The following is a 25307-nucleotide window of genomic DNA, read 5'->3' as shown; positions in this document are numbered from 1 at the left end:
GGAAGAGCATTCCCGGCAGAGGATGACAAAGTGGCAGCGTGACTGGAGCCCAGAGGGTGAGGTGAGAGATCTGGGAAGTGAGGCTGGAGAGCCAGGGTCCCGGAGGTGGTGCCCTTGGAGAAGACTGGGGTTGCGGGGGTGACTGAAAAAAGGAGGCAGCCCTCTTGTAGTACCAGATTTAGCCAGCAGAGGACAGTGCTGCATAGTAATCTGCAGAGATGGGTAGGAAGGAGGAGGCAGGTGGTGAGCCAGGCTTTCTTGGTGGTTGTGGTATAACCCCAAGGACCACTGGCTTCAGGGTGTGTGCAGACTCAGGAAGTCTGGACAATAACAACCTAGGAGGCACACTTAGGGACCTGGCAGGATGAGGGAAGGCAAAAAAGAGAGGGTCTTCTCAGAGTAACTCAAACCCACTGCCCAGCCTTGTGTACATGTAATGCTGGTAACCATAAGACAATTCTGGGACGGTGGTGTGGCTAAGGGATGAGAAACCTAGGCAGGAGAGAGATGGCTTCCTTAAGGGGCAACTTGGAAAACGTATTTGGGCCTAGGAGAAGCAATTCAAAAAAGAATCAGAGCATTTCCCCGGAGATGATGAAAGTAAGATTGGCTCTTTCATTGATCCAGCTCTTGTGGTTCCAGAGCATTTTCCCATCCATCCTCTCATTTGCTCCTCATGACTTGAAACTTCTTGTTCTGTGATCTTGGACAAGTGTCCCTGTCCCTTCATTTGTAAAATGAGAAAAACAATTTGTGGACAAGGTGGCAAATCACCAGGTAGCCACCTGGTCCATGGTAGACTCTCAGTATATGCTGGATCTCTGCTTCCTCCCCTCTTTAAGGTAGAAAGTGCAGAGACAAAAATTAGCAATTTGTTGATAAGGAAACTGTAACCCATGAGGGGAAGTAATTTGCCCAACATTACACATCAAGTTAGTCTCAGAGGTGGGACCAGAAAGCAGCTCTCCTGGGTCTTAATTCCCCCTCTTCCCCTGACCTACACCAGGGGTTGCCTGGAGCTGATGTCCATTCCAGAGGTGGCTTAGTGGCTTGGTCCTCCTCCCATCCACAGACTCTTTACCATCAGACCCTGGAGGCCCTGCAGACACTGCTCAAAGCCCTCTTTATCGAGGACCCCACTCTTGCTGGGCTGAAGAGCATCTTGGAGGTGCGGAGATGGGAGGGGCAAGAAGGGAGGGGAGGAAGGGTGGAGGGAAGAGAGAAATTGGCGCAGGAGCAGTGGAGGCCAGACCTAGGAGTGATTTGGCTTCAGGATGTCATCTTGTGTGAGTGTTCTGCCTCCCTGTCTGTCTCACAGGCCCTGTCCCAGACTCCTGCCTCTCCCCACTCTCTCCCCATCCCCCTACTCTCTAAATGGCTGCCCATGGTTATAGCTGCCACCATCTCTGTGCTCTTCCCATGCTTGTCCCTGCATCTCTCTTCTGTCTTCATAACTCTTCACTTTTCATCTCTCTCCTCATTGACTTCCTTCTTCCCTATAGTCTGTCAGTCCTATTCTGAACTCCATCTCTGCCTAAACCCCAAGAAGAGGAGGAGGGCTGTGGTGACCTTTATGCCCTCTCTGGAAGCTTCCTGCTGATGGATGAAGGCTGGCCTGTCCACCCAGCAGCGGGGGCTGGCATCTAACCTGTAGTTCTGAGTCTTGCTTTTGATCCCACAGGCCCTGGGGCCTTGGATGAACTCTGGGAAGGCCCATGAGCGAGCACGGGCTGTGAACAGCAATGTCTCTGTGTTGAACCACATGCTTCTAACTCTGCCTTTCTTTGTGAGTGGCCCCTGGGAGGGGTGGACAGTCTTAGGGAAAATCTTCCCACTTCTGAAGGAGCCTGTGCCTCTGTTCAGGGATTCCCAGGTGGCTCTTGCCATCTTCAGAGGGCTGTGTTATCTGGGCCAGACTATCCACCTGTGTTCACCATTTAATGTATAGCATTATTGAACCTATAGCACTCAATCCCTAAGATTGCAATACAAACAGATGCCCTTGGGGTTCCCGGCGCTGGGGCTTCTGCTGGGGAGACTCATCCTTCGCATTGGGGATCCTGATGAGGAGATTGGCTGTGAGGCTCTGGACGGCATCATCATCCTCTACACTATCCTGGAGCTCCAAAAACGTAAGCTCTATTGGAGTGCTTCTGAAGGAAGTCTTCTGAGTTGTTGCTCAGTCTGGATTCAATAAAGAATCAGCTGGAGCCTTGGCATTAAGGCACTGGTGGGAGATGGGGGAAACCAGCACAGGGCCAGATGGGGACTGTGGAAACTGGTGTGAAGCCCAAGACCCCAGAGAACCAGGGGACAAAGGCTACAAACAAAACTATTTTGATTTAAGCAATCTGCTTTTTCTCATCCTTCCAAGCTTAGTTTGTGACTGTCATTTTCATATTCCCTTAATACTATGTATACCTAAGGATAATTCCCCTAATACCTTGTTTTCCTGTCTGTTTTCCCCACTAGAGACTATAATCCTATGAGGGAAGGGCAGGGCTGTATCTTGGTCACCCCTGTATTCCCAAGAGCCACCTCTGGGCTTGGCACATGGTGGGTGCTCAGTGAATATCTATTGAATGAATGAACAAAGAACAGCTTCTGTCTTAGAATCCAGAGCAGCTAAAGCTTGTAGTTGGGAGAACTTTCCTTGATTCAGCTTCAGGGAGCACTTTGTGATGCGGTATGGGCTGACACAGGTATCCAGGAGGCATTGTACCTAGAGGTGCACAGTATCAGCTGTCACTTGCCTCCTTCCTTTCTCCATCGTCCTAGCTCTGCCCTAAACCAGGGGACCTTGGCATGTGGTTTAAACTCTCCTGGCTTTGGGGGTAGAATGACCTGTGCATAAGAGCTGGTTCTATCCCTGCTTAGTGGTGTGACCTCAGGCAAGCACTTTGTGTAGGCCTAGATTTCCTCATCTGTGAAAACGGTACACTCAGATATAATTCATAATTCATGCTTTTTTTTTTTTTGACAAAGTCTGGCTCTGTTGCCCAGCCTGGAGTGCAGTGGCACAATCTTGGCTCACTGCAGTCTCTGCCACCTGGGTTCAAATGATTCTCCTGCCTCAGCCTCCCCAGTAGCTGGGATTACAGGCACACATCACCACACCTAGCTAATTTTCATATTTTTAGTAGAGACAGGATTTCACCATGTTGGCCAGGCTGGTCTCAAACTCCTGACCTCAAGTGACCCGTCTGCCTCGGCCTCCTAAAGTGCTGGGATTATAGGCAGGAGCCACCACGCCTAGCCTAAATTCATGCTTTTTGAAAGATTGAGATATTTTGTAAGAGCATATGTAAAGGTACTAGCTCAGTGCCACACATTATAGGCACTTGTCATATAGTTCACTTTTTCCTATACCTTCAGGCTTTTGGGATTTATCTGGTATCCTCACTCTTCTTGATCTCTAGCATTTGGGACAAAGATTTGGTCCCTGGGAGATTTACCCTGTTGACCAGGAGCCACTCACATCTCTGGAGGATGGGTGAAGGTGGTATAAGCCATGTTCATAACCAGCTTTAGGGGTAGGAATAGGAGCCTCTGTGAGCCTATTCTGGCTCGGGAGGCTGCCTTTTTTTTTTTTTTTTTTTGAGACTGAGTCTTGCTCTGTTGCCCAGGCTAGAGTGCGGTGGCATGATCTCGGCTCACTGCAGCCTCAATCTTTCAGGCTCAAGCAATCCTCCCACCTCAGCCTCCTGAGTAACTGGGACTACGGGAGCACACTACCATGCCTGGCTAAATTTTTTTGTATTTTTGATAGAGATGGGATTTTGCCATCTCTACCAAAAATACAAAAAAATACTGGGGTTTCAAGACCAGGCTGGTCTTGAACTTCTGGGCTCAAGTGATCCACTCGCCTCAACCTCCCAAAGTGCTGGGATTACAGGTGTGTACCACCGCACCCCGCTGAGGCAGCTCATTTAAAAAAGAAAGAAAGAAAGAAAAATGAGTAGGAATTATAGACCTAATTAGGGTTGCCAGATTTAGCAAATAAAAAATACAGGATACCCAGTAAAATTTGAATTTCAGGTAAACAATGGATAATTTTTAGTATATTTGAGATGTACTTTCACTAAAAATGATTTGTTTATCTGAAATTCAAATTTAACTGGTTATCCTGTATTTTATTTGGCAACCCTAGGCGAAACTTATACTCTTAAATTTTATTTATTTTTTTCTCTTTTTAGCAGGCAAGAACCATACTCTTAGATTTATTTATTTTTTGAGATAGAGTCTTGCTCTGTCATCCAGGCTGGAGTGCAGTGGCTCAATCATGGCTCATTGCAGCCTCAACCTCCCGGGCTCAGGTGATCCTCCCACTTCAGCCTCCGGAGTAGCTGGGACTACAGGCATGGGCCACCATGCCCAGCTTATTTATTTATTATTATTATTTTTTTTGAGATGGAGTCTAGCTCTGTTGCCCAGGCTGGAGTGCAGTGGCACGATCTTGGCTCACTGCAACCTCCACCTCCCAGGTTCAAGCGATTCTCCTGCCTCAGCCTCCTGAGTAGCTGGGACTACAGGTGGCTAATTTTTGTGTTTTTTAATAGAATCGGAGTTTTGCCATTTTGGCTAGGCTGGTCTCGAACTCCTGATCTCAAGTGATCTGCCTGCCTTGGCCTCCCAAAGTGCTGGGATTACAGGTGTGAGCCACTGTGCCTGGCCCGGCTAATTTAATTTTTCTTTTCTTTTTTTTTTTTTCTGGAGTCTTGCTTTGTCACCCAGGCTGGAGTGCAGTGGTGAGATCTCAGCTCACTGCAAACTCCACCTCCCGGGTTCAAGAGATTCTCCTGCCTCAGCCTCCTGAGTAGCTGGGATTACAGGCGTGCACTACTGTGCCTGGCTAATTTTTATATTTTTAATAGAGACGGGGTTTCACCATGTTGGTCAGGCTGGTCTTGAACTCCTGACTTCATGATCCGTCCCCCTCGGCCTCCCAAAGTGTTAGGATTACAGGCATGAGCCACTGTGCCCAGCCGCTAATTTATTTTTTGTAGAGACAGAGTTTCTCCATGTTTCCCAGGCTGATCTGGAACTCCTGGGCGCAAGTGAACCATCTGCCTCGGCCTCCAAACTGCTGGGATTACAGGCCGGGTGCAGTGGCTCACGCCTGTAATTCCAGCACTTTGGGAGGCTGAGGCGGGTGGATCAGCTGAGGTCAGGAGTTCAAGACCAGCCTGGCCAACAAGGTGACACCCTGTCTCTACTAAAAATACAAAAATAAGCCAGGTGTGGTGGCGCACGCCTGTAGTCCCCACTACTTGAGAGGCTGAGGCAGGAGAATCACTTGAAACCGGGAGGCGGAGGTTGCAGTGAGCCAAGATCACACCACTGCACTCCAGCCTGGGCGACAGAGTGAGGCTGTGTCTCAAAACAAAAAAACAAAACAAAACAAAAAACAAAAACAAACAAACAAAAAACCAGAAGTGCGGGGACTACAGGCGTGAGCCACTGCACACAGCCACTCTCAAGATTTAATCTCAATGAGTGAAGTGGCCTGTCCAGGCCCCCTGACTATAGGAAGCAGCACAGCTAGGATTTGAACCTCGGCCTGACTGCAGGTATCCAGCTCCTCTCCTTTACAAACAGCACACACACTTGGTCCATGTGATCACTCTGCCTTGGTGGCCCTTTCTTGTGCCCAAGTCCTGTATTCCTTGAGGAGATCCAGGTAGGACCCAAGGTAGGCTGAAATAAGGGCTCAGGAAGTGCGCCTGAAATGTGCTCCCTTCAACTGAAAGTATGAAGCCACTATATGCCGGGTACTATTCTAGGATATGGGGACACAGGAGTGGGGAAAAGAGATTGAATAATCCTCCTTTGGTGAGAGTACCTTCTTGTTGTCGGGAGATAGATAGTGAACACAATAAAAAAAAACACATATAGTAAGTCAGATGATGACAAAAACTAAAGAAAAGTAGATAAGGATTGGTACTACCAGGGGTAGGGAATTGCAGTTTAAAAGAGTATTGCCACACATCCACCAGAATGGCATAAATGAAACAGACAGACAATGACATGTGCTGGCAAGATGTGGAGCAATGGGAACTCTCGTGCACTGCTGGTGGGGTTACCGTTGATTTCCCATCGTAGAAAACTGTTTGGCAATATCTTCTGTAGCTGAACCTATGCTTAGACTATGACCCAGCAATCCATTCCTAGGTATACAACTAACAACTGTGTAGATATACTCATCAAAACACACACTAGAATGTTCTTAGCAGCACGATGCTTAGTAGCTGGCAATAACCCAAATGTCCATCAAAAATAGAACTGATAACTAATCATAGTCTTTCATACTGTGGGAAATTATACAGCACTGAGAATGAATGAAAGAACTAATGCTGGTGCAACTGTGTGGATGAATCTCAACCATATAATGTTGAGTGGAAGGAGACAGACATCAAGGATAACATGTGTCCATTTATCTAAAGTTCAAAGGCAAAGACATCTCTCTAAGGGTTGAGAAATTAGAATAGTATTTAGCCAGGGCCAGGGGGAGGGCTATTGATGGAAAGGGGTGCACAAGAGGGGCTTCTGGGGTGCTGATCAGGTTCTGCTTCTTGACTTGGGGGCCGGCTACAATGGTGTGTTCACTATGTGAAAATGTATCAAGCTGGTTCCTTATGACGTAGGGACTTCCTACATGTATGTTTAACAAAAGTAGGGAGATCCAGCCTCACTGAGAAGGTTTTCTTCTTGCAGGAGCCAGAGATAAGGAAGAGACCAACAAGAAGGAGCTATATGAGAGCAACAAGCATTTCCTGGGGCCCTACAATCCTGTGAGCCCGTGCCAGAACATCCTGCGGGTGATCGCGGTGACTGCCTGGTGCCCATCCAGGAGTGGAGGGTGGGGGGTGAGGAGGGGCAGTGCCACCTGGCCCCAAAGCCTTCTTCCCTTCCAGCTTTCCAGGCTTTGCAGGACGCCTTCCCAGCCACCCACACCTGTCCTGAGTGCCCTCCTTCTCCAGTCTGTGCCACAGTGCATGGACTTCCTTCTCCCTTACGCATGTCACCCTGTGCTGAGTGCAAGGACATGTTGCTCCTACTTTTGTAGCTCCTGCCCTAAAGGTTCAACACTTATCTGTTAACTGAATATTCCTGGCCCTCCCTGCTGACCTCTGCATGTGGGCATCAGGCAATGTTTGTGCCTCTGTGCACAAAGCTCGAAGCTCGAAGCTCAAAGCTCGGGCTACCCATCAGTGTGTCATGATCTCAGCACCTTTGTTTCAGGAATTTGGAGACTTCCTGGGGCCCCAGCAGATAAAGTACCTGCTGCTGGCAGCCCTGGAAGGGCTGAAAGGCAGCTCAGAGACTCCAGGGAAGGACTCCAGGGAGATGATGCAGCTGGCCTCGGAGGTCATACTCAGCTCGGTGCTGGAGTGGTACCGCCACAGGGCGCTGGAGGTGGTAAGGCCTCCTGGGGGCAGGGACTGAGCTGTCACTGGGGCTTGGGAGCGCCTCCCCCCATGGCCTGCTCATCACTGGCCGGCCTGACAGTGGGCAGGGTGGGGGATACCTGAACCCCCTAAACCATGGGGCAGGGAAGGGGTGCTGGTGGCTGAATTCTAGGTGCTCCCACCTTGAAGGTTTTCTCTTACCACTCCTGAAGGAGCTCAACTGAGTTGGTGGTGGGTAGAGGTGGGTTTGGCGGTGGAAGTGGGTATAGGGAGCATAGTAAAGAGAAACTGGCTCACTCCCAGGGAGGGGCAGGCGCTCTGCTTCCCTCTTCCTCTCTCTCTCCTTTGGGTCTTCTCCCTTGTCCTCTAGCCTGTCACACCCTTCCCTCTCCTCCCACCTTCCTGCTGCCCCCGTGCCTCTCTTGGCTTCTCCACTGGGCTGTCCCCCTGCTCATGGCTGCCCCGGCTGTGCCCCAGATCCCAGAAATCATGCAGGGCATCTACACGCAGCTGAGCCATATCCAGGAGCCTCGGGCCCGCCAGGTGGCCCTGCTGCCCGTCTCCCTCCTGGCCAGCTCCTTCATGACCGAGGTCGTGGTGGCCCTGCTCATGTGCCCCCTCCCACTGAACAGGTACCAAGTGAAGGGGTTCCCAGCCACTGCATCTTAGAGGGTTCAAGCAGCCTCCACCCCAGGTTGGGGACCCCCTTCTGCCCAGATAAGCCCCTTGCCCTCCCAAATGGCCCCCCTTCTGTGATTTGGGGTGTTTATGACAACCATTAAGCACTTCCTGAGCACTGCTGCTGTCAGCGCTGAGCATTACAATAGTCTCTCATTCTCACAACAATCCCATTCTGCAGATGAGGAAACCGAGGCTTACGGAAGTTTCTTGTCCTAGGTACTCACTGAGCAAGCAATAGAACGGAGGATCTAAACTCAGGTCTAACTAACTACCAGCCCAGAGCTCTTTAACAATGCCATTGAAAGGAGATCTGAGTGTCTGTCCTGACTCTGCCTCCAGCTGCTGTGTGGGCCTTGGGTAGCCCATTTGTCCTCTCTTTCTCCCTTAGGCAAAAGAAGGAAATGATCCCTGCAATCCCACCCCAGGTGGGTGGTCATGACAGAGTCATGCAGCCAGCGGTGCTGAGTGCCTGCTCAGGCCTGGGCCCGTGCGGAAGGGTGCTCCATGCTCACTGTCTTCAGGGAGCTCATGATCTGATGGGCAGAGGGGACTGTGGTCAGATGGTGAGCTCGTGGGCAGGAGAGGTCAGTCTGGCCTCAGCCTGCCACTCAGGAAATGCTCGCATGCCTTCTTTGAATGAGTAAAACAAGGCAGTGAGTGATCCACGCCTTCGGGTGGTTGTTTGAGAGCCAAAGAACTGTGCAGAGCTGTGCAAATGGGGTGTGCTCCAAGAAGGGCAGTTGGTGTCATTCATAGGAACCAAGAAGATCAGTCGGGATGGTGAGGGCCCAGCTGGCACATCCCAGTCTCCCACTTGGAAGAATTAAAGCCTTTCTGGCTGTACTCCCCACCAGCGTTTTTTTTTTCTTGGGTCCACTAAGCAGTCAGACTCACAAGACTACCGGGGGCCTCACCTGACATCCGTCACTCAGGATACAGGACAGGGCAGTGTCAGGAGCTCCTCTTTGCGGGGGTCCTTGCAGCAGCCCCCACAGCAGGCCAGGCAGAGGCACCCAGGGCACAACATTTAAGGAGGTAGTCTCGGGTGCCAAGTCTGCACTTGTGTGAGCCTGAGAATGAGGGCTTCTTTAAAGTTGGCACCTTGGATGCCTCACTTTCCTTACCCTAGTCTTGGCCCTGAGTCTAGGAGCTGGTCTCTTGGGCCTCCCGGGTGAAAGTTCAGGTGTGATGAAAGGAGACCTATCGGGTGGATATAGGAGCTGCCCTGGCTTAAATGGCACAGGCCTCACAGAGACCAGTATCTTTTACATCTTGGCTTTGCTTCCAGGGTCCCCACAGGGACAAACCAAGTTACAAGGGTCACTGCATCCTGGGAAGCTCAATGCTATAGTGTCCCCATCAGTTCTTATAGTTAATTTATAGTTCCTCCCCATCCAGATGCAATTTACCAGTGGAGTCATTATTACCATAAGTAATGTTGCCTAGCAACATAGTTGACATACTGTATCAGGTTTCCAAGGGAACAGAGCTAGAAAGTGAATGGAGAGTTGAAACCCTCTTGTAGAAGGGGAAAGGTTTTTGTTAACCCTTTAGCACAGTGGCCTGCCAGTGCTTTCAACACCCCATGATAGGAGTTTGGTTGGGTACAGATGCTTTACCTTGCCTGGTGCACTGCCTTTTAAGGGATGGGAGCAGAGACTCCCTGATACTATGTGACAAGTGCAGGATCCTAGCCCCAGGCTGCTCAACTGCCTCCATTCTTGCTCCTTGGTTAGAGGAATGAGCACAGGCTTTGAAGACATCAGACCTGGCCACATCTGGACTCTGCAGCTCATTAGCTATGTAATCTTGGACTGGTAATTTCACCTCTCTGAGCCTCAATTCCTCATTTGTAAAATGGGAATAACAACACTCACCTTAGGGTTATTGTGAGAATTCAGTGATCTTGAGTGTCTTGAATTCTTGTTCATGTCTGTATTCCCCAAGATTTGCCTAGGGCCTGGTGTACAGTAAATGCTCAGCTAATATCTGCCGAAGTAATACATTGCATGTAAAACGTAAAACATTTGGCGTGATACCTGGGAAATAGGGAAATAGGGTTTCTTTCTTTTTTTTTTTTTTTTGAAGATGGAATTTCGCTTTTGTCTCCCAGGCTGGAGTGCACTGCTGGCACGATCTCGGTTCACTGCAGCCTCTGCCTCCCAGGTTGAAGCGATTCTCCTGCCTCAGCCTCCTGAGTAGCTGTGATTACAGGCATGCACCACCATGCCCAGCTAATTTTTTTTGTATTATTAGTAGAGACGGGGTTTCACCATGTTGGCCAGGCTGGTCTTGAACTCCTGACCTCAGGTGATCCAACCACTTCGGCCTCCCAAAGTGCTGGGATTACAGGTGTGAGCCCCTGTGCCCAGCAAGGAAATAGGGTTTCTCAGTCTTCTAGCCTTTGACTCTTTGGGAGTGTTTTCTGGACTATTCCTTGCAGATGTGCCCATGGATGCCATTCAATTGGGCTCTTACCTTTCCCCTCCCAAAACCATTTGGAGGCTGGGTGAACCCCACTGCCTTGGCCACACTAATTGCCCCCATCCCTGACCTCTCAGCAATGGAGCAGAGATGTGGAGGCAGCTGATACTGTGTAAGCCCAGTTGTGATGTCCGAGACCTCCTGGATCTGCTCCTGGGCAGCCTGAAGGAGAAGCCCGTCACCAAGGAGGGCCGGGCTTCCATCATGCCCCTGGCGGTGAGCGCCCAGTCAGCCAGCCCCTATTGCTGCCTGTCCTGCCCTTCCTCTCTCCTTCCCTCCTGCTGAGCTAAGCACACCCAGCCTCGAGTACCGCACTCTGCCAGTAACTAGTTGTATGGTCTTGGGCAGGTCTCTGGCTCTGGCTCTTGTTTGTGGTTCACTGGACAATAACAGTAGTGTTATCTATGGTGACAGCAGCAGCCTGGGATATGGGAAAAAGAGTGACTTGGAGTCACAGACAGTCTAAATCCTGGTTCTGGCCAGGCATGGTGGCACATGCCTGTAATCGAGGCAGAGGATCACTTGAGGCTAGGAGTTTGAGACCAGCCTGGGCACTATAGCAAGACTTCTCTATTTTTTAAAAAAAATCCACAAAATGGCCTAGGTAAGTCACTTCCACCTCTATGAGGCTCAGTTTCTACATATGTGAATAGAAATAATATCTTTCTCATATGGCGGCTGTGAAGATTATATGAGATAACACATTCATTCATTTAGGTGACACAAAATGTTTAAGCACTTCTTGCTGCCACACTCCAAGCTTGACCCCGGGAACACAGAGGGAAAGGCAGCTCTGACTCAGGAAGCTGGCTGGGCTGAAGAGACGGATTTCTCTCTGCCTCTATCACCACCCTGGTCCATGCCAGCTGGTCCATACCACTGGTCCATACCCTTGCCCACCTTCCTGATTCTGCTCCTGCCCCTCCAATCTGTACTGCAGCCAAAAAGTCTTTGAGAAATGCACATCTCCTCTTCTCAGCCCCCTTGATGGTTTTTCATTGCCCCTGAGAGTGACACAGTGCTCCTACCCGTGGCGAAGGCCCTGCCTCCCTGGCTGGCCTCCCCACGCTCCATGGTCCTCTTGCTTGCTTTGCTCCAGCCTCACGGGTCTTTGTCAGAACTTCATCCAGCCACGCTGTCTTGTCACAGGGCCTTTGCACATGCTGTTTCCTCTACCTAGAATGCTCTCCACCAAGATAACTTCTACTCATCCTTCGGCTGTCAACTCCAGCATCACATCCTTAGGGAAGCCCTCCTCGATCTCCCCGACCTGGTCAAATCTGTACATAGTATATTTTGCTTCACATACTTTGTATGAAAAGAGTTTATACCAGTTGTCATTTGACAACACCACAGGGGATCCTTTGGTCCTGCTGCGCTCACCACGATATCCCCAACATCTTGCATACACCTGGTGCATAGTAAGCACTCAGAAATGTTTTTGTTGGGCTGATTTATTTATTCAACAAGTGTTTAGTGAGCACCTCCTATACTATGTGCCAAGCACACTTGTAGGTTCTGGGGATTCAGCAGCGAGACATTCTGGTGAAGGGAAGTAAATAAAGATATGGTAGATGAAGGAGAGGGTAGTATTATCCCATTACAGAGGAGGATGCTCCTGCTTAGAGACATTCCATGTCTCCCCCCAGGTCACCTAGCTAGCAATGGTGGTGCTAGGACTCAAACCCAGCAGATCTTCTGCTTCCAAATCCTGCGCTTCACTCTCCTATCTCTCTGCCTTTGTCCTCCAGCACTGAGTTCTGCGCCTAAGGCACCAGCACTCCTTCCCTTGCAATTTGGGCATTCATCCTCTTCTACAATTGGTGTATGTTAGTGTATTCTTTAGTCACCCATTTGTGCTTCTTGTCCAGCAAGCATAGTTTAAGCATGGATACAGCCTGAACTCATTCTTATCTTATGGCACTGATAAATCGTTTGAGCAAGATAGAGCCGAAAGCAGAGCCCTGTGGCACATCACCAGAGACTTTTCCCTTACACCACAGACTGTGTTCTTTGGATGTAATCATTAGCTTTGGGCTGCTGGAAAAGTACAAGGGCTTTGAGTCCAAGAGACTTGTCTTAGCTCTGCCACTGCCTCACTATATAACCATGGTCAATCACTTCCCCTCTCTAGCCTTGGTGCTTATATCTGTAAAACGGGCTATGAAACTCCTGCATTGTCTATCTTACCTGTTGAGAAAGGGGAGATAGTGTATATGGAAGAACTTCTTAAGCTGTAAAGTGCAAATTAACTGCCATTTATTGTTCTCATCCAGCCCATGTTAGGTCACTTTTCTCCAAGGAAATGTGTCAGGGGTTCTTTCACTTTGCAGTTAAATACTTTCCTCTTGGCCCAGATGCATGGAGTCTTTTTTTTTTTTTTTTTTTTGAGACTGAGTCTTGCTCTATCACCCAGCTTGTTGGAATGCAGTGGCACTATCTTGGTTCACCACAACCCCTCCACCTCCCAGGTTCAAGCGATTCTCGTGCCTCAGCCTCCCGAGCAGCTAGGACTACAGGCACCCACCACCACACCTGGCTAATTTTTGTATTTTTGGTAGAGACAGTGTTTCCCCATGTTGGCCAGGCTGGTCTCAAACTCCTGACCTCAAGTGGTCTGCCCGCCTTGGCCTCCCAAAGTGCTGGGATTACAGGCATGAGCCGCTGTGCCTGGCCTGCATGGAGTCCTAACGGCACAGCTCAAACCATTTATGTATAAAGCATGCTTACCTTTGCCCTCTCATTCAGGATCTAACACTCCTGTGGGGCTGGCCGGATGATGATCAGTGACTCCGCTTTTCAGAGATCTGAGGCCCGGAGGCGCCAGGGAGTGGAAGAGCCAGAATGAGCCATGAGTCTTGTGACACCAGCCCATCATCCACTCCCCACCCCCTAGTATTGCCCTCCTGCCAGTTAGAGAGGACTTGGTGGGCCAAGTATGAGGGTGGGCCCAGGCCAGGTCCAGAGCTGGACTGGCAGGTGGAGAAGTTGCCCCAGGTCACCAGCCCTTGGGGGCAGAGCTGGCACTTGAGCCATGCTCTTGCTTAAGGCTGGTGTTGTTTTTCTTGGCTGCTGGCCTTATGGGGATGGGAGTGAGGACAGCCTAGTTTAATGGCCTAGGGTGAAGAGGCCAGCCTGGTGCCCCTTACATTCTGTGTGCCTGTGTTATGAATGAGGAAGAGGCACAGCACGCTATAGTTGGTATCAGAAAACCTGGGTTCAAGTTCCAGCTCTGCCCCCAAGGGGCTGGTGACCTTGAGCTAGCAGCTTCACTCCTCTGAGTCTGTCTCCTCATCTGCAAAATGAGATCAAGACTCTTTACCTCTCAAGAGGTAGAAGGGATTCTTCCACCATGATTCTTCCAAGGTTGCATAAACATCAAAGCCCTGGACCAAAACTAAGGGGTGGACTGTTGTCCTTGCTCTGGGACAGGGCCTCTGGCCAGAGAGCCAGAGGTCTGGGGCTGGGGGTGGGGAATCCCAGCTTCCCCAGGCTGGGCCAGAGGACAGCAAAGACCCAGATCCTACCTCCCAGAGAGGCAGTCCAGGCCCCAGCCAGGAGTGCTGGGAAGATGGGCCACAACATCCCAGCGGCCTCCCCTCTGCCCCATAGGCAGCCAGCGGCCTGTGCGAGCTCCTGTCCGTCAACAGCTGCATGGGCCGTGTGAGGCGCATCTACCCCCAGCTGCTCCTGGCCCTGCTCATTCAGGTCCATTACCACATTGGCCTCAACCTGCCTGGCTGCGTGGCTCCTCCCAAGGACACCAAGAAGGGTGCACAGCCCTCTCCCTTCGTACCTGTGCGGTATGCTCTGCCGTCTCTCTTGACCCTGCTGTCCCCGGTGGTGGGAAGGGCCATCCAGTCAGAGCCTCCAAAAGTCTCCAGGGCAATCAATCAATAGAAATTAGCTTTGGGACTAGAAGAGAAAACAGAAGCACAATTTTATTAGAGCCAATAATTCATTCAACAACTGTTTCTGAGCACCTGCTCTGTGCATTACACACTGTGTTTAGTCTAGATCGCAGGAAAGAATCAGCCCTTCCCAAGGAGTTCATTGTTTACTTTTTCTTCCTTCCTCCCTAGAGGTATTATTTGTATTAAGTTTGTATCCAAGGCCCAAATACTTTATTTTTAATTATTAATTGGAGTAGATAATATAGGCACATGGGTAAAATACTCAAAAGACATTAAAAGGAAGCTTCCTTCCCTGTCCTTACCCCAGTTATGTTCCCAAAGACAACCAAGTTCTACATGCCCTCCCAGAGGAGGATTATGCAGGGATAAACACATTTGCTTATATTCTGTATTTTTACACCAATGACAGCACCTCACACTGCTACACATTTTTTGCCTTCATTACATACTATATCTTAGAGACCATTGTATTGTAGAGCTGTCTCCTTATTTATTTATTTATTTATTTATTTATTTGAGATGGAGTCTCGCTCTATCGCCCAGGCTGGAGTGCAGTGGCACAATCTCAGCTCACTGCAACCTCCGTCTCCTGGGTTCAAACAATTCTCCTACCTCAGCCTCCTGAGTAGCTGGGATTACCAGCGTCTGCCACCATGCCCAGCTAATTGTTTGCATTTTTAGTAGAGATGGGGTTTCACCACATTGGCCAGGCTGGTCTTGAACTCCTGACCTCAGGCGATCCACCCGCCTCAGCCTCCCAAAGTGTTGGGATTATAGGCGTGAGCCACTGCACCCAGCCGAGCTGTCTCTTTATTTTTAACAGCTGCATAGTATCTCTATGTACAGGATCCCAGTGCACCGTAATTTATTTAACCAGGCTTCTCTGGATTTCAGTGCTTTCCAGCCTTTGGCAGTTACAAGGCTGCAGTGAGTTTGCTTGTTTATATGTCTTTATGTGTACGTGTGATTTTATATGTAGGACAATTCCTGAAAGTAGAATGGGCACATCAAAGGGCTTCTGCATTACGTGTTAAGGTGATAGAAAAAGCTCCTGAGCATTGCAGGATGAAGGATAAAATGGAGTGACTCCTAAAACATCCAGTTTGCCAAATTGCCTCCCACGGAGGGCACTGCCACCAGCAGTGTATGAGTATCTATTTCCCTACACCCTCGCCAACACAATGTGCTATAAAACATTTTTATCTTTGCCAATATTAGAGTTAAAAAATTGGAATTTTGCTGTAGTTTTAGTATGTGTTTCTCTTATGAATGACATCGAGTTTGCTTTTTTTCTTTCTTTCTTTTTTTTTTTTTTTTTTTTTTTGAGACAGGGTCTCACTATGTTCCCTAGGCTGGAGTGCAGTGGTACAAACATGGTTCACTGCAGCCTTGACCTCCCAGGCTCAAGCAATCCTCTCGCTTGAGCCTGACTTCATCGCTTGAAGTCAGGAGTTCAAGACCAGCCTGGCCAATATGGTGAAACCCCGTCTCTACTAAAAATACAAAAATTAGCCAGGTGTGGTGGTGGATGCCTATAATCCCAGGTGCTCAGGAGGCTGAGGCAGGAGAATCGCTTGAACCTGGGAGGCAGAGGTTACAGTGAGCCAAGATTGCACCACTGCACTCCAGCCTGGGCGTCACAGCGAGACTCCGTCTCTAAAAAAAAAAATTTTTTTTTTTTTTTTTTTTGGTAGAGATGGAGGTCTTGTCATGTTGCCCAGGCTGGTCTCAAACTCCTAGGCTCAAGTGATCCTCCAACCTTGGCCTCCCAAAGTGCTAGGATTATAGGTGTAAGCCACCATGTCCAGGCCAGAAATGTTTTTTATGTAGCCAAGTTTATCAGTTTTTTCTTCTGTGACTCCTATTGTTATGACAGGAGTGTGCATAACACTTTCTGTGTTATGCACAGAAAGGTGCATTTAGAAAGGCAGAGGGCAAACAGTTGTGTAGTGGGCTTGAGTCTGAAGGTCTTGGATTCAAATCGTGGCTTCATCACCTAGAATGTTGTATTTTGGGTAAATGAATTTTACCTCTTGGCAGTTGGTTTCCTTGCCTATGAGATAGATAAATGATTCCTGCCCCATAGGTGTGCTGTGAGGACCAGATAGGGTCGCATCCCAGCAAGACACCATTTGCCCGCAGTGCGGCCAGTTCCCATTCCCCTCCTGCTCATGCTCATAGGTGCCGCCCTGAGACCATTGCCCAGAAGGCTGACGGGCTCTGGTGAAAACACAAGGGGAAAAAAAGGAGGCTCTGGAGTGGGAGGAGGAACACATATGGGAAAAAATTCTTGACCTTGGAGTGATGAAAGGTATGAGCTGCCAATGCAGAGGGCATGGCTCAGCTGAGGACATCAAGGAGAAGCTGGAGGAGTGCCCAAGTATCCACCTCACCTCAGCGTCTCAGAAGCAGCCTGAGAGGCAGAAAAAGCAGAGGCAGGCATGTGCCAGGCTGAAGGGGGGCCAGAAAAGCCATGAGATGTCGTGGTCTAAATAGTGGCTCCCAAAAGACATGTCTGCCCAGAACCTATGATGGTGACCTTATTTGGAAAAAGGGTCTTTGCAGATATAATTAAGGATCTCAAGATGAGGTCCTCCTGGATTAACCATGTGGGCACTGAATCCAATGCCAAGTGGCCTTATAAGGAGAAGAGAGGCCCAGACACAGGGGAGAAGGCTGATGAAGACAGAGAGTGAGTGATGTGTTCACAAGCTAAGGAATGCTGGAAGCCACCAGAAGCCAGAATAGGCAAGGAAGGATTCTCCCCTGGACTCTTGAGAGGGCTGCGGCCCGCTGACACCTTGATTTTGGATATCTGGCCTCTAGAACTGCGAAAAAAATATGTTTCTGTTGTTTTGAGCCACCCAGGTTGTGGTGATTTGTACAGGAAATGAATCCTCTGGGGTATGGCACCAGAGCAAATTGCTGGTGCTCCAGACTGCAGTGATGAGGTGGAATAGCTCCATGGGGCGTCAGCACACAAGGCGGTCACATCCTCCTGAGAGGAGAGTCAGGCTCTGGTAATGAGTGCAATTACCCCTGCAAACAGCTTGGGTTTGAAGGAGGAGGTGGGAGTGGCCTGAGAGCTTGTCCTGTGAAGTCCAGTTTCTGTGCCTTCCAGGAAGGTGAAACTTTCAGCAGCCCTGGGCTTTAAAGCAGCTCCAGCTGGGTGCAGTGGCCCACGCCTGTAACCCCAGCACTCTGGGAGGCTGAGGCAGGAGAATTGCTTGAGGTCAGGAGTTTGAGACCAGCCTACGCAACATGGCGAAACCCCATCACTCCAAAAAAATAAAAAATTAGTCAGGTGTGTGGTCCCAGCTACTTGGAAGAATAAGGCAGGAGGGTCGAGTGAGTACAAGAGATCAAGGCTGCAGTGAACCATGTTCTTGCCACTACACTCCAGCTTGGGTGACAGAGCTAGACCCTATCTCAAAAAAAGAAAGCAACTCCATGTCAGATCAATCATTGGCTCTGGTGTCCCAGTGCAGGGACAGAGAATAAATATTTCAAGGTGTCCCTTGCTCCACTTTGCAGAGAAAGCCTTTTAGAAGGGTGAAACTTGCAGAGTGAGTGTTTGGGGACACAAGAGCCACCCCACCACCCACAGCACAGCCCTCCTCCAAAGAGTTTCAACTCTATTTTTTCACGAAGCAGCACGGGCGCTGTTTGGGCTGTTGCAGGTATAACTTTGGGAGTGGGGTGAGAAGGGAGGGAAGTGAGGCCTGGGACCACCTTAGGGTCAGGGAGGGAGGGGGAGGGGAAACCCAGAATCACTTTTGTGAAAATATGAAGCCTGATTGAGGGAGTGAGGTGAAATGACAGAGAGGATCAACTACGAATGATGCAGTTCTGAGTTCAGAAGTTTTTTTTTTTCTTTTTTTTTTTTTAGATGGAGTCTCTCTCTGTCACCCAGGCTAGAGTGCAGTGGGGCTATCTCGGCTCACTGCAAACTCCACCTCCCGGGTTCACGCCATTCTTCTGCCTCAGCCTCCGAGTAGTTGGGACTACAGGTGCCTGCCACCATGCCCGGCTAATTTTTTGTATTTTTCGTAGAGACAGGGTTTCACTGTGGTAGCCAGGATGGTCTCGATCTCCTGACCTCATGATCCACCTGCCTCGGCCACCCAAAGTGCTGGGATTACAGGTGTGAGCCACCGCGCCCGGCGAATTCAGAAGTTTTGGCCTAAATATATATTCATCACGCAACACAAATGAGGACTGGGAGTACTGGCCAAGCCGTGGCTATCTGGAACCTCTAAGTCAGGTCATTCCCTTTTGAGCTCCGGAGCTCAATCTGTGCCCAAGCCAGTTTGTAAGAAGGTGTCCAAAACGATGACCCTGGAGATAGGGACACACAGGGAGGGGAGGGTGGTCCAGTCACTGGAGGAGCATATGCAGGAGGCTCATTCTGTCTTAGGTAAAGGTGCTAGTGCCCGAACTTGAAGAGAACAACCTTTCTTCTCCAAACAAAAACCTGTACATCTCAGCTTAGCCATTCAGCTAGTGGAGATGGCTGATGGGAGAATTGGACAACACTCTGAGCCTGCTTGTCTTTCTCCCTCCCTTTTGTTTGTAACTCTGAATGCTAGAGGCATTGCCAGTAGGGGACTATCATTGATAGCACACATTTCAAAGTATAAGCACAGAGGTTGAATGATTCCAAAATTCTGGCCTCAGGAGAAGCTTTTATTTTCACACTGGATCTTTACAAAAGCAAAAACATGAAAATGAAGGGCAAATTTCTGAGGATTACCTAATTACTTAAGTCCTTTCTTTTGAATCATGAGAGCCACCAGCTCTCAGTACCAGCTGAGGTATGTCCACAAAGTGCATCATAAACTCTTTCAGCAAATGTTTAGGTTTCTGGAAAACTGTTTAAATGTAAGCTCTATTCTATACAGTGTCAGCTTTTATTTTAGTAAAAGTGTATATAGGCTGGGTGCGGTGGCTCACGCCTCTAATCCCAGCACTTTGGGAGGCTGAGGCAGGCAGATCACTTGAGATCAGGAGTTCAAGACCAGCCTGGCCAACATGGGGAAACCCCGTCTCTATAAAAATACAGAAATTAGCCGGATGTGGTGGCGCATGCCTGTAATCCCAGCTACTCGGGAGGCTGAGGCACGAGAATTGCTTTAACCCAGGAGGCGGAGATTGCAGTGAGCCGAGATCGCTCTATTGCACTCCAGCCTGGCGACAAAAAAAAAAAAAAAAAAAAAAGTGTGTGTGTGTGTGTGTATCTAGAAACCTCTGTCTGATCTCTCTCTCTCTCTTTCTCCCCCATGTATGAACACACAGTATGGTGCCAGGCATAGAGTAGGATGTCAGTGCCCTCCCAGGGCTTCTTAGGCTCACTCTGGAGCTTGACAAGCACTGGCCAGAGCCCCAGTCTCATCAGTTGGTGGGTCATAAAAGCTCCCCAAGGGCTGCTGCTGGACATCCAGTTTGAGAATCACTCCTTAAGTGTCCCGAGTTGGAGGACTTGGCCCAGATAGGAGACTGTGAGTGAGCAGAGAGGCTGCCTGCCCAGCCCATGGCTGATGAGGAGTGGAGGGTGAGAGAGAGGCTGGTCCCAGAGGTAAAAGCACAGCCTTCATAGGGAGGTGGACTTTGCTTCTGTTTCCTCTCTTGTTCTAAAAGCTAATGATTATTTGTAAAAAACCACCCTTTGTGGATACACTGAATACCCCTACCTAACATGGTGAAGAGAAGTTTGTCAGGCCAGATGGCAGGAGAGGCTGGGGTGGAGGGAGGCTTGGCCTGCTAGGGCCTGGGTAGGCATGAGGTCTCAATTGCCTTGTCTTGGCAGCTGGATGGTGAAAGTGGTGAAAACCCTGCTACTGAGGATGGGCTGCTCTTATGAGACCACCTTTCTGGAGGACCAGGGTGGCTGGGAGCTCATGGAGCAGGTGGAGAGCCACCACCGTGGAGTGGCCCTGCTGGCAAGGTGAGTCCCAGGACCACCTTGGGGTTGGGGTGGGAGGGAGAAAGAGGGGGACCTCAGGATCTTCAGACGGACTTGGGTTTGCATCTCTCTCTGGGCAAGACCCTTTGCTCAGCCTGTCACCTCTTCTCTACAACTGGGAGAGTGCTGTCTTCCTTGGCAGGTAGACAACACAAATGTTAAAGATGGCACTCACTCTTCAGAGGTTCCTGGCAATTGTGGAGCACTGAGACTATCCACAAAGCACCTTTCCTTAGTGCATTATGAATTTAGTTCCCATGCCAATACAGAAACGGTGGTATAACCAAGTTGTTGAGGTGTGGCCTTGGAGATGGCCTGACTGCATCTGAATCCCAGCTTACCACTTGCCACCTGTGTGACCTGGGACAAGTTACTTCCCTCTGAGTCTCCACTCTCCTTCAATAGCATGGAAATAATAGTCAGACCCACCTCTGAGGGTTGGGGTGAGGATTAATTAAAGTACTTTGAACAGGGCAGGCATAGTGGCTCATGCCTGTAATCCCAGTGCTTTGCGTGTTTGAGGCGGGTGGATCATCTGAGGTTAGGAGTTCAAGAACAGCTTGAACCTGCCTTTTAGACACAGTTATCAACAATGTGTTTCTGATATTTTGTGTATATTCTTTTGTTCTTTCCCATTTGAATGTGTAGTACATGATGGTTAAGTGTCAGTTAGGTCTGCAGAGGCAACATAGTGAAACCCCAACTCTACCGAAAATACAAAAATTAGCTGGGTGTGGTGGCATATGCCTGTAGTCCCAGCTACTCGGGAGGCTGAGGCATGAGAATTGCTTGAACCCAGGAGGTGGAGGTTGCTGTGAGCCGAGATGGCACCACGCACTCCAGCCTGAAAAAAAGTACTTTGAACAGCCCCTGGCATATGGTAAGAGCTCCACACAGGCTAATTTTTACTATAGTTATAGTCACTGGTGGGGCAGGGGTGATTAATACATATTTTGCACAGAAACGTGCCAAGTCTGGAGAGGAATTGTCATGTGCCCAAAGTCACACAGGCAGGACGTGGCAGAGCTGGGAAGTGACCTGCTGACCCAGACTAAAGCTCTTCCCCAGGCCACGCACAGCTTCCCATGGGGTCAAGAGGGAGAACCTTGATTCCAATGCTGTGACTCCCGCAGGAGAGCCTGCATCTTAGCCCTGCACCCTGAGTGCCCCGGGTGGTGCTTTCCCCAGGGTCTCAGGATACAGTCACATTTGTTGAGCACTTACTATGCTCTAGGCACCTTGCAGAGATCTGTCACATGCATGATCCCATTTAATCCTCACCATGACTGATGAAAGAGCACTTTTATTTATTTATTTATTTTGAGACAGAGTCTTGCTCTATCGCCCAGGCTGGAGTGCAGTGGTGTGACCTCTGCTCATTGCAACCTCTGCCTCCTGGGTTCAAGCGATTCTCCTGCCTCAGCCTCCAGAGTAGCTGGGATTACAGGCATGCGCCACCACGCCTGGCTAAGTTTTGTATTTTTAGTAGAGACAGGGTTTCACTATGTTGGCCAGGCTGGTCTCAAACTCCTGAAATCAGGTGATCTGCCCACCTTGGCCTCCCAAACTGTTTGGATTACAGGCGTGAGCCACGTCCCTCGGTGAAATACCACTATTATTATCCCAGCATTATACATGAGGAAATGGAAGCCCAGCGAAGTTAAGCATCTTTCCCCAAGTCACACAGCTAGTGCTGGGGCCAGGATTTGAACCCAGCTGTCTCATTCCACACTCCACGCATGATTGTCAGACTGCACTGGATTCACTGATGGTGGAGCATAATGCAGTGCTCCTCAGACTTGAGTGTGCAACGGAATCAACTGCTGGGCCTGTTAAAACACTGGTTGCTGTGCCCCCTACCCTAAGAGTTCCTGCTTAGTAGGTCTGGGATCGTGCGCTTCTTTTTTGAGATGGAGTCTCACTCTGTTGCCCAGGCTGGAGTGCAGTGGCACGATGTCAGCTCACTGCAACCTCTGCCTCCTGGGTTTAAGTGATTCTCCTGCCTCAACCTCCCAAGTAGCTAGGATTTCAGGCATGCACCACCACACCCAGCCAGTTTTTTTTTGTATTTTTAGTAGAGACGGGGTTTTACCACGTTGACCAGGCTGGTCTCGAAGTCCTGACCTCAAATGATCTGCCCGTCTCAGCCTCCCAAAGTGGTCAGGCCTGAGCCACCGCGCCTGGCCTGGGATGGTTCACTTCTAACAAGCTCCCAGCTGATGCTGATACTCTGATTGAATGGGGGTGGCACTTAGAGGACCACTGGCTTAGTAGAATGAGCGACGCAGCTGGAATGCGAGCCCTCGGTTGGGGCTCCAGCCCTGCCATTTTCTAGCTCTGTGACCGTGGGCAGTTCACACTTAGAGCCTCTGTTTCCTCATCTATGAAATGGGGATAATAACAGTAACCTGCTTCGAAGGATCAGATGGAGTAACAATGTGAAAGCATGTGCCTGCTGCCTGGCGCTTGGTGAGTGGGCCTTCACATCCTCTCCTTCCTCTCTCTGCTGCCTAACGTGGTCCTGTGCAGCTGAGGGTCTTCAGCCTGGCTCTCTTACTGATTTGTGCTGTGCCCTCAGGCAAGACTCTTTCCCCTTCTGGGCTTCAGTTTCTTCATCTGTAAAATGAAGCAGTGAAACCAGATGACCTCTGAGATCCCAAGGTGGAAAATCCTGGGAACGAAGGAATCCAGGTGATCCTGGCTTACCCAGGATTTCCAGTGTCACAAGCAAATTCCCCCCACAGGTCCCCCTGGGGCTGGATACCTGAGGGGACTACTCCCCCTTCCCACCCCCAGGGCCATGGTGCAGTACTCCTGCCAGGAGCTGTGCCGCATCCTCTACCTGCTCATCCCGCTCCTGGAGCGAGGCGACGAGAAGCACAGGATCACGGCCACCGCCTTCTTCGTGGAGGTACCAACGGGGGCAGCGGGCACACAGCGGGAGCTTCTCCCGGGCCTCGGTTCACGTCACTGGTCATTTGTCCTATGTAAACAGTACTTTATAGTTTACAAAGCCTTCCCATGGGCATGATTTCTCTTGACTGTGATGATCTTGTTGGTCTCCCTCCCTCTTCTCCCTGTCTCTCCACCCTTTACCCCATTCCACTCTTAACCAGACTCCCCTAGTGCCCAGGGAACCACCAACCTTTGCTGGGCACCTCTGTGTGTCAGGCGCCAGACATAAATGTGAATTTGACTCCACCCTGCCCTCAAGGAATTTTTGGTGTGGCAGAGGACACAGAGGACACCCCAGTTATAACATGGGGGTGATGCCAGTGAGTGACTTGGGCTATGATAGGGCCATCCAGGCTGTGGTGGGGAAACAAGTGACTTGAGGGAGGGAGGCATCAGGGAGGGAGGGCTTCCTGGAGGAGGTGACATCTAAGCTGAGTGTGTGTTGGGGAGGTGCTGGGGAGAGGTGAGTCAGGAGAAGTTGGTAGGGACAGACCCAGAAGAGACTTGCTAATAATAACAGCTAATATTTACTGAGCACTTAATATCTTCCAAGCCTGTTCTAAGAGCTTGACACACATTGATTCATTTGGTCTCATACTAATCTTATGACTCAGATACTCTTCCGTGCCCCATTTTAGAGAAAAAAAACCCCTGAGGCATCAATTTAAGAAACTTTCCCAAGACCGCACAGCTTGTAAGTGGCAGATCCAGGATTCAAATAAAGACATTTGGGCTCAAAACCCTCCCCTTTCCTTTTAGTTTTTAAAAAATTGTGGTAAAATATACGTCACATAAAATTTGCCATTTTAACCATTTTAGGTGTACAGTTCAATGACATTAATACATTCATATTGTTATGCAACCATCACCACCATTCATCTCCAGAACTTTCGTATCTTTCACTACTGAAACTCGACACCCACTAAACACAAGCTCCCTGTTCCATTCCCCCAGCCCCTAGTAACCTCTATTCTACTCTCTATCTCTATGAATTTGCCTATTCTAGGTATCTTATGTAAGTGGAATCATACAATATTTGTCCTTTTGTGCCTGGCTGTTTCCCTAAACATAATGTCTTCAAGATTTATCTACGTTGTTGCATGCATCAGAATTTCCTTACTCTTTTTTGAGATGGAGTCTTGCTCTGTTGCCCAGGTTGGAGTGCAGTGGCGTGATTTTGGCTCACTGCAAATTCTGCCTCCCAGATTCAAGCAATTCTTCTGTCTCAGCCTCCCGAGTAGCGGGGATTATAGGCAAGCACCACCATGTCCAGCTAATTTTTGTATTTTTAGTAGAGACGGGGTTTCCCCATGTTGGCCAGGCTGGTCTCGAACTCCTGACCTCAAATGATCCTCCCGCCTTGGCTTCCCAAAGTGCTGGGATTACAGGTGTGAGCCACCATGCCTGGCCAAAGTTTCCCTACTTTTTAAGACTGAATAATATTTCATTGCATATACATACCACATTTTGTTTATCCATTTGTCTGTTGACTGACAGTGTAAAGCCCACTCTTTTAACCGCCACGCTTGCCTAGTTCTTGTGACCTGATGGTTGTCATGAGGCAGGTCTGGGCTATCACTAGGATCTGTATAGTGAAGCTCAGAGGCAAGAGGCTCATTGTCTGCTTGGATAGTGTGAAGGTTAAGGAAGGCTTCCTGGAGGAGATGACATTTAAGCCGAACCTTAAAGTTTGCCGAATGAACAAGAGGCAGCGTGGGCATCCTAGGTACTTTTGTCATCTTTTCTGCCACTGCAGGTGGGCTATGAGTTGGGAGAAGGGACCATGTCACATTGGTATTGCACCCCCAGGTCCAGCTTTAGGAGGGCCCCAAGAAGTGGGGATGGGATGGATGAAGGAGTGCCTGAACAAATACTGCAGGTACCAGCAGAATGCGTCACCTC

At 49.5% G+C, this 25307-nt stretch overlaps 1 protein-coding gene across 43 annotated transcripts in view; it reads left to right on the top strand.

The window, feature by feature from the left end:
* Positions 1–25307, top strand: part of MROH7 (maestro heat like repeat family member 7) — a 72460-nt gene that overhangs the window by 34032 nt on the left and 13121 nt on the right. For 8 of the 43 annotated variants that reach the window (XM_054486364.2, XM_054486306.2, XM_054486238.2 and 5 more), the window contains 12 exons: positions 1007–1168; positions 1682–1786; positions 1997–2132; positions 6715–6827; positions 7243–7419; positions 7887–8041; positions 8479–8515; positions 10204–10304; positions 10652–10790; positions 14187–14377; positions 20295–20432; positions 23247–23361. In XM_054486364.2, coding sequence (XP_054342339.1) covers positions 1007–1168; positions 1682–1786; positions 1997–2132; positions 6715–6827; positions 7243–7419; positions 7887–8041; positions 8479–8515; positions 10204–10304; positions 10652–10790; positions 14187–14377; positions 20295–20432; positions 23247–23361 — 1569 coding nt within the window. The remainder of the gene's footprint in view (positions 1–1006; positions 1169–1681; positions 1787–1996; positions 2133–6714; positions 6828–7242; positions 7420–7886; positions 8042–8478; positions 8516–10203; positions 10305–10651; positions 10791–14186; positions 14378–20294; positions 20433–23246; positions 23362–25307) is intronic. The other 35 variants (XM_054486395.2, XM_054486387.2, XM_054486521.2 and 32 more) reach the window with 15 other exon arrangements.

Source organism: Pongo pygmaeus, chromosome 1 (genome assembly GCF_028885625.2).
Source record: "Pongo pygmaeus isolate AG05252 chromosome 1, NHGRI_mPonPyg2-v2.0_pri, whole genome shotgun sequence".
Classification (NCBI taxonomy): domain Eukaryota; kingdom Metazoa; phylum Chordata; class Mammalia; order Primates; family Hominidae; genus Pongo; species Pongo pygmaeus.
Note: the sequence above shows the minus strand (reverse complement) of the source record. Positions and strands in the feature narration are given on the sequence as shown.